Genomic DNA, 10,910 nt, shown 5'->3' with positions numbered 1-10,910 from the left:
TATATATATTGTGGTGAAACAGAAGTGAACATAAAAGAAATTAAGTAATTGTTTCAAGAAAAGAGGATAACTTAATTTAAAATTGTGCAAATTCGAGACAATGTCCAACAATCCTCAGTGGAAAACGTTCCAGCCGCCAATCATGAACTCTGACCCCGCAATACTTGAATACAAGTCTATGACTATACCAAGTCCCAAGGTTATAACGGGATCACATCAACCAACAAACAATGTCTACAGAAATGGTACCAGTTATAGTGGTGATCATGATATGATGAATTCACCTCCTGGAAATAGAAAAAAAACTATACAATATGCTGGTTATCCCAATACTAAGAAATCACGTAATGAAGTTACCAGATTTCCTTTTGGAACATTTACAGGAATGGAAGGAAGCACTGGCTATACAGAAGAACCAACAACAAATAACTCCACTTATCAGGATCAATCTGAGAACCAAGGAACTCGAGAAACTGGAATAATCGAAAAATTATTAGTAAGAATTTTATTATAATTTCAATATTTATTTTATGTGATAGCTGCAATATTTTTATTTTATTTTTTTTTTTTTTTTCTAGCATTCATATGGATTTATACAGTGCTGTGAAAGACAAGCAAGGTTGTTCTTTCATTTTAGCCAATTTAGTGGTAATATAGACCATTTAAGAATTGGAGATCCTGTTGAATTTGAAATGACTTATGATCGACGGACAGGCAAACCTATTGCTAGTACTGTTAGTAAGATTGCTCCAGAAGTGGTTAGTATAACATTAGCATATTTATATAAAACATTAAAATTATCTAAAATATAAACCCTAAATTAATTGAAACAATATTATGTTGTAGGTGCTAAGTGAGGAAAGAGTTATTGGAAATGTAACAACAGAATTGCATACAAATGGTGATACACAAGGGCGTATCAGTTATGAGAATCGTGGAGAGTGTTTTTTTTTGCCATATACAAAAGATAATGTTGAAGGAAATGTTACTTTGCGTGCTGGTGATAGAGTGTCATTTCAAATTGCTGCTAATGAACGGTGAATAATTATAGAATTATATTATTGGCTTATTATAATAAATCATTTATACATTTATAGTATTCATAGTGAATGGTATACAAATATTCAATCATAGTATACAAAATGAATGTAACACTGTCATTTAATTACAGTGGGAATTTGGGTGCGTGTCATGTAAGGTTGGAAAATTCTGCACATCCAGTCCGCTATCGTGGTGTCGTATGCTCGATGAAAGAAAATTTTGGCTTTATTGAACGTGCTGACGTAGTTAAAGAGATTTTCTTCCACTTTAGCGAAGCTAAATCTATGAAAGAAGAACTTAAGCTAGGAGATGACGTTGAATTTATAATACAAACTCGAAATGTAAATATTCCTTTTGGTTATATATGGATGTTATAGTTTTTTTATATTTACTCTCTACATAAATTTAATTGTTATTAAAATTTTAAGGGGAAAGAGGTAGCTTGTAATATTACTAAGCTACCACCTGGTACAATAGTTTTTGAAGAAGTTAGCAATGAAATAGTAAAGGGACAAGTATTAAAACCTTTGGAAAGAGGTACTGCAGCACGCCATCAAAATGATCCCTTGCCAGGAAGAATTCGATATAGAGATACAGATCATACTGAAGTTGAAATTCCTTTTGGTGATAAAGATCAAAAAGGAGATTTTACTCTCAGGTATGTCTATAAATTATTTTTATTGATTTTTATTGTTCATCAAAGTAATTATAATCCATTTGATTTGTAGACATAGGGACTGGGTCCAATTTCGTGTTGCTACAGATACTAGAGATCAACTCAAAAGAGCTACTGAAATATTATTGTTACCTGAATCTTTTGCTGTTTCTGGTGAAAGACGAGAACAAGGCATTATAGCTGCACTCAAAGATGGATTTGGCTTTATTCGTTGTGTAAATCGAAATGTACGACTTTTCTTTCATTTTAATGAAGTTTTGGATGTTGATAGAGAAATTAGTGTAGGAGATGAAGTTGAATTTACAGTAATTCAAGTAAGTATAATGTTTCTAGAAATTATTTAAATTTTTGAAGCATATTTTAATTAAAATTTTTATGTCAGGATTCTTCTGCTTCATCCTCAAATAATCGACAATGTGCAATTAGGTTGAAACATTTACCAGCTGGTACAGTTCAATTTGAAACAATTATCGAAGAAGATTTATTGGGTACTATAATTCAGGGTACAAATGGTATTGTGCCTGGTGTTATTGGATACACAAAGGAAAATCAACAGAAGAACGTTATTTTCTTTAATAAAGATTATGAGCCTAAAAATGTTCCAAGAATTGGTGCCAAGGTACACTAACATACATGTGTACTATTGTAATTTTATTAATACATTTTTTTAAAGTCTTAGTATTGTAGGTTCAATTTAGTATCTGTCAAGTAAAACGAAATAAGGAACTTGTTGCTGTTGACATATCTCCAGTAAGCTCTTCTGGTGAAAAGACTCAAAATGGCAACAAAAAATTGAATAGCCAAGTTTGTCAAGGTTTCATTGCTGCACTTAAAGATGGATTTGGTTTTATTGAGACTGTAAATCATGATAAAGAAATATTTTTTCACTTCAGGTAAGTAACTTTAATATGTTTGAGAATATCACTTTTCTATGAATTTTTATATGTTTATTTTATAATTTTATAAATATTTTTATTCTTTAGCAATTTTGAAGGGGACGTTAATGCATTGGAAGTAGGAGCTGACATTGAGTGTAAAATCAGTTCTGGAAATGGTAGAGGTAACGGTGGTTGTGTAGCCGCAGATTACGTCAAATTGGTACCTCGTGGAAGCATTCCTAGGCCAACACCAGTTAGCGAAGTGCTCGATGGAACGGTTATTAGACCTTTACGAAGTGCAAATCCTGACCAGGCAGAGTATGCTGGTTTAATAAAAATAAATGCTACTAGCGAAGACGAAGATACTCCGGAATATGAATTCCGAATCATGGGGCTTGTCAACAAACGCGAGCTATTACAAGCTGGTGATCCCGTACAATTACAGGTGGACTCAGCAGGTCACGCTTGTAATATTGTAGCAGTTAGGAAAAAAAGGAGAGCAACAGTTGATGCAGTAAAAGGTCTTTTTGGTTTTCTTGCTTATGAAGTTGATGAGGGTAAGAAGCTATTTTTCCACATGAGTGAGGTTCGAGATCATGCAATACTTCAACCAGGAGATCAGGTTGAATTCGTTTTGATCACGAATCAGCGTACTGGTAAATCATCTGCATGCAATGTAACACGATTAAGGTGAATCTTTTATATTGTTATTATATTTCTGTGTTCTGTTGGCATTAATAATTTAATTGACATATTGCTTTATTTTTTTTATTGTACAGTGATGCGGTTCAACAACGACCCGAACGTCTGATCAGTCGATTACGTACTACATCTTTGGAAGATACAGGTCCTAAATTAACAATAGTTAGACAACCGAGAGGGCCCGACGGCACGCGTGGATTTAGTCAGGAAAGATGCCAGCATACCTCTGGTGCCATCCAAGAGTAATGTCGTATTGAAAGGATTATTGCTTATCCAAATTGTAATCTACATTACTTGTTTTTAGTCCATACACTTCGGTACCGAGATTATTATTATTATAAGCATCGTAAACATTTGCCAAATTGAGACTAATGTGACAACAATAATAACATTGATAATAATCGATTGGATCATGATCTTGTTGAGAAAAGAATATAAAATAAAAAAAACAACGAGTCATTTTATCATCTTATAAAGTATAAAGATAATCAGGAAGGCAGTTTGTCTAAACTATTTCAATTTCTTTATAAAATTTAGTCAGAATCGTTTCCTTCGAGAAATATGTAATAGATTTTTATAATTGTAAACAATAATTAAAAAATATTATTAGAATTTTCAAGTACTACATTTTCTTTTCAATAAAAATTTTTAAGATATTTTCTTTATTCAGTTTATTATAGGTACAGTTATAGATGAAAAATAATTTAACATTGAACAGTTTGACAACCTGCCTGTTTGTAATGTTCAAAGATAATGTCCCGTCTGTCTTTATAAAAATATACGTACATGTTGATAAAATCTTTATTTATATTATTTTCTTTAGAGTATTTGTTTTACCCATAATGTATATTGCAATCAATTGAAATAATGCATAATAGTCAAAAATCAAGTCATATGCAATACAATATATATGATAATATTGATTGGCCACATAATCAAAAAAAGAAGAAAATATATTTGTATTATTTGCTGAAATTTATGAATTTACATAATTTTATAGTCAAAGGAGCAGGCACATGTTTTACTATATAAATTATTGTAACGTGTTACTCTGTTGAAGAGAAAATGTCTATGAATTTGTAAAAAAGTTACAACTGCCCAATTGTTTGTCCTAGATAATATATAACATACAAATATATATACATGTCGTTAAGTTCCTGATGCAGTCTCGTGTTATAAAATCAAACTAGTATTATGAATTCAGTCGATATATAATACAAAAGGATTACAAAAAGTACTTATGTGGAAAGTAAAAAAATTGCATTTTATAAGTTTTGCCATCAGAAACAGCAAGCGAGGTACACGTGGCATTATGTAGAAATAGGTGAAAGGAGTAAAATAACAACGTGCATTAACACAAGCACGATACAAACTCAACGTTTGTCCGAAAACTCATGGATCCAACACATCATGTGCATACATATTGTAAAATTATTGATGAATAAACAATGAAAATATCAAATATATCTCTTTTCCATAAATCTCAAAGATTTAAATAATGCGCAAATAATTGAGATTTTTATAGATCATAATTTTTTTTAATATGTATTATTTTTAATAATTTAAACAAATTTTTAGTAACAAGACAATTGTCATATATACAATATATTTATTATGTATGTACAAAGATGTGTAAAGTTTCGCAAAATATGTTTATTTTTTGTACTTAACATACTGGATGTATTTCATTTTTGATAGATTAAAAGAAGGCAAATTGTAAATTAGATCACAACACATTCATAAGGAAACGGTCCTCGGAAACGTTGATTATTTGGTCCTGTGCAAGCTGCAAAACGTATCATTATATTAAAAAATGGTTTTTCAATATTTTATATTTACTACACTCATTAAATTTTATCTCGTCACTATTCTAATTCTAGGTAATAAATCGTACACATCCTTAAATTATTAAAAATTGAGCAAGTGTGTTTGTTACCAATTTGAATAGTTACCAGTTATTTGGTAAAATATATGACTGCAAAATTGTAAGCATAATCATTATTTATCAGTGATAACAATTACTAACGTTTGTCACAATGTGGTCCGTAATAACCGGTTCCTTCACAGCGACATTTAAATCCAGGTTCTGATGATATTTGCAAGCATGATCCTCCATTTAAACAAGGTTTTGATCTATAACATATATCGCTACGCCTGCCTGGAAAAATAATTATATAATGATAAAGACAATCATTAATTTTTTCAATTTTAATGTTAAATATTTATATTTCTTTAAGTATCTATGAACAAATTTAACAGTGACATTAACATTATGAATGAAATTAACAGGTAAGTTATTACCTCTTAATGCTTCTTTGCAATCATCGTTACTGTTATATCTGTATTCGGAGGAACAACCGTAACCGCATCTACATTGTGCATTATAGATACGACATCCATATTGCATTTGATCCAAATCGCAAGCGTTTAATAACGTACCTATAGTTGTAATTAAAATATTTTAGTTCATATGATAATGTATTATAGCATAAAACAATCAAATTATAATAGTTTATTGAATTTTTTATATTATTTTCGTAAATATTAGAATATCATATAAATTATAAAGAATTACAGAATGATAATTTTTTTTATCTCGTTTTTTATTGAAAGAAACTATATGAAAATATTACTTAATAAGGTAATATGGCTAATTTATATATTTTTTCCTCAGAAATAACGATAAATGGAATTTAAAATGTTCATCATCAGATTCAATGACAATGATGTAAAAGAATACCGCTTCTATCAGTAGATGCTAAATAAGACTGTGTATTAAGTCAATTATGTAATTTTAATAGAACTCAATGAATTGCATATCACTAAAATAAACCGAAAATTCATCCAGAAATTAAAAAAATGCATTTGTTAGGAATATTTTGTATTGTGAAAGAAAGCGGTAAGTACTTAAACAATAAGTTATAATCACATATTTTCTGCAAGGTTTTTCGGTGAATGTTCTCTGTTTGTAATGAATGTATCTGCAGTTTATTTACCCTGAAAAGATAATGCTACGAAGAAACATACTGCCGGAGGCAACTATTTGTACCGGATGTGTCCACTGCACTTCCCACTTATCTAAATTGATAAACATTTAACGAGATAAAGCATGCCTGCGCGGGTTAATTGATTTTCGGGTATGAAATCTAAATTATCATCATTTCTTTTGTTCTTAATGAATTGTTATTTGAATATTGTTTCTCACTTATAGAAATAATATAGTATAGAGATAGTATCTTTTATAAGATACAATCTATAAGAGATGTGGAATGTACATCATCGAAAGTATACGTTTCATTATCGTGAAACATTATCTGTCTTACTCGGTGAATGAACCGAGACTTTTCTTTTAAACGGAACAGTTGCATTTATTTTATTTTAAGTAAATTACTATCGTTTAGAATAACGTTATTTAAGGAAACTATAATAATACCTCCGTGAGTATAATTTTTCCACGGCGTTGCAATAAAATCTTCATCACTTTTAAATATTAACATTTTTTAACATAATATTTTTATTTTAATATCACGTGCAATTAATGAAAATACGCGTAGAGAAAAATAAGTAATACACATTGTAAAGATATAACTGATAATACGATGATTAAATTGAAAAAAGGGTAAACTTAGATGATCGAGAAATCAATATCCCATTTATGATATATGGTAATGTAATTCCTATGATGTGTAATCAGCATGAAAATTTTAATAATTTAAAAAAACGCGATAAATTTTTATAATCGCATATCATACCACTTTATAAATACGTTATGTTATTTTACAAAATATATTATATATATTTTATGTTTAATGGGGAACGTATGAAACGCAAAGAACGTATTCATACCTATAATAGTGAGTAGCAGAAATATTGGTAATATCAATCTTGGTAGCATGATGGGCCTAAAGCTCACACAAAATCCGAAGAAGAAATATTCCGATAATGATAATCCAGATAATTGTAGAGATGTCAGAATACAGAGATCGACGACCAGCGCCTGCGACTAGGCTATTGCTTGAACTCGGTGGGGTTAAAGGTCGCTTGTTGAAAGGGGGTTCTTTACACATTCACTATCGCGAGGATAAAATTCGTGTTCCGGTGCAACGTTTCTTGTGACAGTCAGCAACTATACTCGCTGAACGCGTCGACCGAACTGAACAGCAGACTCCAGACAGTTGGAGACAACTGCCTCTTTACGACTATTAACTAAATGCGGACTAACGCGCTTAGCTAGCATACCCAGTCTCTACTGAACTAAGAAACAATGCGTGGGGTGTAAAATCAACCGTTGACTATATGACGTATTTCTAACCGCTTACATAGATTTATAATTTCATTCGTTCTACTAATATTAATTATTATTTCTGTTAATAATTTATCTTCAATTAATTTTAAATTTGTTATTTTTATGAAATTTATTATGAGGCTTTATTAGTAACTTCATTTATTTATGTGCTTATATATTATTTTAAAGAAAATACTAATATGTGCCATTAGGCTTAATCTGTTGTACGATCCGGCACATGTTTTCCCAAATAGATCACATGGTCGGCACAGAATGTTATTAGTTTCCGTTTTTGTAACTAACTTAAATGTCTCTTATATTTGAAACAAAATGTAAATAGGCATTAATTTTCTAAACAATTATATCTTTTTTAATACAATATTTTTATAGTAATGTTAAAAAAGAATACACATTTTTTATTTTTATAATAATTTTGGCATAAACTATAACGTTAAGTGATCTATTAAGGAAGCATATTGTTATCACATTTCAAAGTTTGATAACATTTGACACGCACAGTTATAATTCCGGAAGTATTTGTAGTTTACATTGCGAGACGTGCATAATTTGTATGTGAGTCTTTTGTAAGAATTTTTGTTTATAAGATAAGTTAGTTAATCAATTTCGAAAATATACAATAAACTTTTTTAATTTTATAAATAACTTGAGATTATAGTATCATAACAAAATAAAAAATTGGATCAAGGCGATTTATTAATAGAATAATAATTTATTAGAAAAAACCATTATCTCTCGATTCTTGGACGGATTAAAAGATTTTTAAGACTTCATTTACAATGTATAACTACATTTGAGTATCAGTACTGAGAATATTTCACAAATACTTTATACACACAATTGAAGTTTAAATATAACAATGATTTTAATTATTTTTCTTAATATATGTGTATTTGATGCTTTGCATATAATTCATTATATCTTCAATGGAAAATCTTCTTAATTATTTATATTCTAAAAAAGCAATATTTATGTAAAATATAATATCTTTTTATACATGAAAGTATTAAAATAATAATTGTTAGTACCTTACATGAATGTTTGATCATGTTGTTCATGAATCATTGTTGCTCTTCTAGATTGAACCATATTACTTTGTCTATTATACAATTCTCGTACCAAGTTATCCTTTTCTTGTTCAAGTATTGCTATTCTTTGACTTTTTTTACTGACTTCCTAAATTTTAATCATTATAAATGAATCAACTATAATATTAATTATACATATTTATTTATTTAATTTACCTCTGTTAGTCTGTGATTTTGTTGCTTTAACCTAGACAATATATCCTGTTGCAGTTGGGTTGATGTAGGAGTACTGAGAAAAGCAAGATTCATGTGAAGAGGAAGTCCACCACGTTCCCAACTACTTATTAATGCAGCTAAGTGTCTGTTCACTTCTAATACTCGAGCACGTTGTAATTCCAAACGTTCTTGTTGTGCTTCTGTCCATTGTTCCTAAGTAAAAATACACAAGTTAATAAAATATTTTAGATAATACAAATATTTAATTAGATAATACAAATATTTAATACCACATGAGATCCCATACGTCCAAGATGTTTGATTTTTTCCTGAGTAGAAGAGATTTGCTTTAAATACCATTCTCTGGCTTTATCAACTGCAGCTAGTCCTTGAAGTAATACATCTTTTTCTTGTTCAATTTGTTTCATTCTTTTCATCTAAAGAAGAAAATTCTTAAATAGCTACTATTGCTAATAATTAAGAAACAGGCTTCCCAACTATGTATTCTAATGTTGTGTTATATAAGTACATAATATACTAAGCTAGTATTTAGCATAAATTGTATCTACATGTTAATAATTACTAAATTTCATGCATACCCACAACCAATCACCAATGGTTAGTTGGGAATCCTAGAGAAGAATATCTTTACCATATTGTAATCAATACCATTCTGCAACGTGTGACGCCTTGGTTCTCTGCGTCTGTTTAATGGTTTTTTAGGCTGTAAACCAACTTGATTATTTTGTAAATCAACTGCTTTACCATCACCCAATACTCTAGTTGGTCTTAATAATGTTCTAGTGTCAGATCTATAATTCACTGCTGGTAATTGCCTCTTTTCTACAGTTTTATCATCATTCATCAACAAACCCATTTGCCAATTTTGTAATACAGTTCGTATTTCAGATTTATCAAAATTTCTATCTGAATTAATAGTTCTAGCTTCTAATGCAGCACCCATTCTTGGAGGTTTTGGAGGTCCATACGCTTTATTTAATTTTAATTCAGGTCCACCTCTACCATCCATTAATTCTAAATGTGTGTGATTAACATCTTTTCGACCTGCTAGTAATTGTGGCATACTTAAAGTACGTTGTTGAGATATAGCATTATTTGGTCTAATAGTTGCTGTATTTGGAGATGTCCATGTTGTTTTATTTTGCTCATCAGGTATAAGTATTGGAGCAGATGGTGGTCTGTTTGGTTGACCATCATGTTTTTTAGAGTCAGTCTCTGTTTGAACTTGTAATAAACATATCTTGAGTCCTGTACAAAACCTTTCAAAAGACAATAATCCATTAGGTGGTGTGACTTTTTTAAGGCTATCTAAAACACCTTTTGGAAGACCTTGTGTTCCATCATCTTGCCATCTGCCTTCAATATCAGAAAATTTGACAAAGCCTGTATTTTGATCATCCATTATATCAAAAAGTGTACGCATAGCGGTAACAAAATGCTTTGGCAGCCCATCCGCGCTCGATGTTTGTATTTGTGCCATATTTATATATAAACGTGTTTAAAATATAATTGTTAAAAAACTGTGTATATGTAAATACTTCGGACTCATATATTACCTCCCGATAGTGGAAGGTATAACATTGTTTCTTAAGGAATATTTGTTCGATTAATCATTTCGATAATTAAGTATTGTTTTACTCATTTGACAGATACCTTTTCCTTTATTCAACATTTATTAAAATATGCTGCCAAATTATTAGCAGAATTATTTATGTCAAATGTAAATACACTTAAAATTTTCTGAATACATTTTTCTGTTCGTATTTTATTAACAAAGTTAACTTTTCAATAACCTCTTTAAACCTTCGATTGCATGAACTAAATATGAACGCAACAGATGAAACAGGTGTGTCGAAGTACGAATCTATCTAGAACGTACTACAGTTATTTTACTCATAGAAACAGTTCCTAAAGTATAATGTTTAATTCACATATTTATACACCCACAAATTATGTAATATATGGAATTAACACGTTAAAAATAACTTCCATTTTTTAATGTTTAACAAATACAGAAAATAAAATATAAATTTTTGAATTTTACT

At 29.8% G+C, this 10,910-nt stretch overlaps 3 protein-coding genes across 3 annotated transcripts; 1 reads left to right on the top strand and 2 right to left on the bottom strand.

Moving 5' to 3' along the window:
- Nucleotides 1–6: 6 nt before the first annotated feature.
- Unr (cold shock domain-containing Unr) lies at nt 7–3,695 on the top strand. The gene is made up of 10 exons (XM_017907206.1): nt 7–496; nt 579–758; nt 847–1,037; nt 1,172–1,382; nt 1,470–1,699; nt 1,770–2,031; nt 2,100–2,336; nt 2,405–2,610; nt 2,701–3,285; nt 3,375–3,695. The coding sequence occupies exons 1-10, from the start codon at nt 101–103 to the stop codon at nt 3,541–3,543; spliced, it is 2,667 nt and encodes an 888-aa protein (XP_017762695.1). The 5' UTR covers nt 7–100; the 3' UTR covers nt 3,544–3,695.
- Nucleotides 3,696–4,888: 1,193 nt separating this feature from the next.
- On the bottom strand, nt 4,889–7,192 carry LOC108552590 (adhesive plaque matrix protein 2). Its single transcript, XM_017907213.1, has 4 exons — nt 7,144–7,192; nt 5,599–5,736; nt 5,324–5,455; nt 4,889–5,083 (listed from the first exon to the last, which is right to left on the bottom strand). Exons 1-4 carry the CDS (start codon nt 7,190–7,192, stop codon nt 5,019–5,021), a joined length of 384 nt encoding a protein of 127 aa, XP_017762702.1. The 3' UTR covers nt 4,889–5,018.
- Nucleotides 7,193–8,629: 1,437 nt separating this feature from the next.
- On the bottom strand, nt 8,630–10,368 carry LOC108552589 (suppressor APC domain-containing protein 2). Its single transcript, XM_017907212.1, has 4 exons — nt 9,497–10,368; nt 9,135–9,281; nt 8,845–9,057; nt 8,630–8,776 (listed from the first exon to the last, which is right to left on the bottom strand). The coding sequence occupies exons 1-4, from the start codon at nt 10,343–10,345 to the stop codon at nt 8,630–8,632; spliced, it is 1,356 nt and encodes a 451-aa protein (XP_017762701.1). The 5' UTR covers nt 10,346–10,368.
- Nucleotides 10,369–10,910: the final 542 nt, after the last annotated feature.

This window comes from Eufriesea mexicana, unplaced genomic scaffold (assembly GCF_001483705.2).
Source record: "Eufriesea mexicana isolate 0111107269 unplaced genomic scaffold, ASM148370v2 scaffold7347, whole genome shotgun sequence".
In the NCBI taxonomy this organism is placed as follows: Eukaryota; Metazoa; Arthropoda; class Insecta; order Hymenoptera; family Apidae; genus Eufriesea; species Eufriesea mexicana.
Note: the sequence above shows the minus strand (reverse complement) of the source record. Positions and strands in the feature narration are given on the sequence as shown.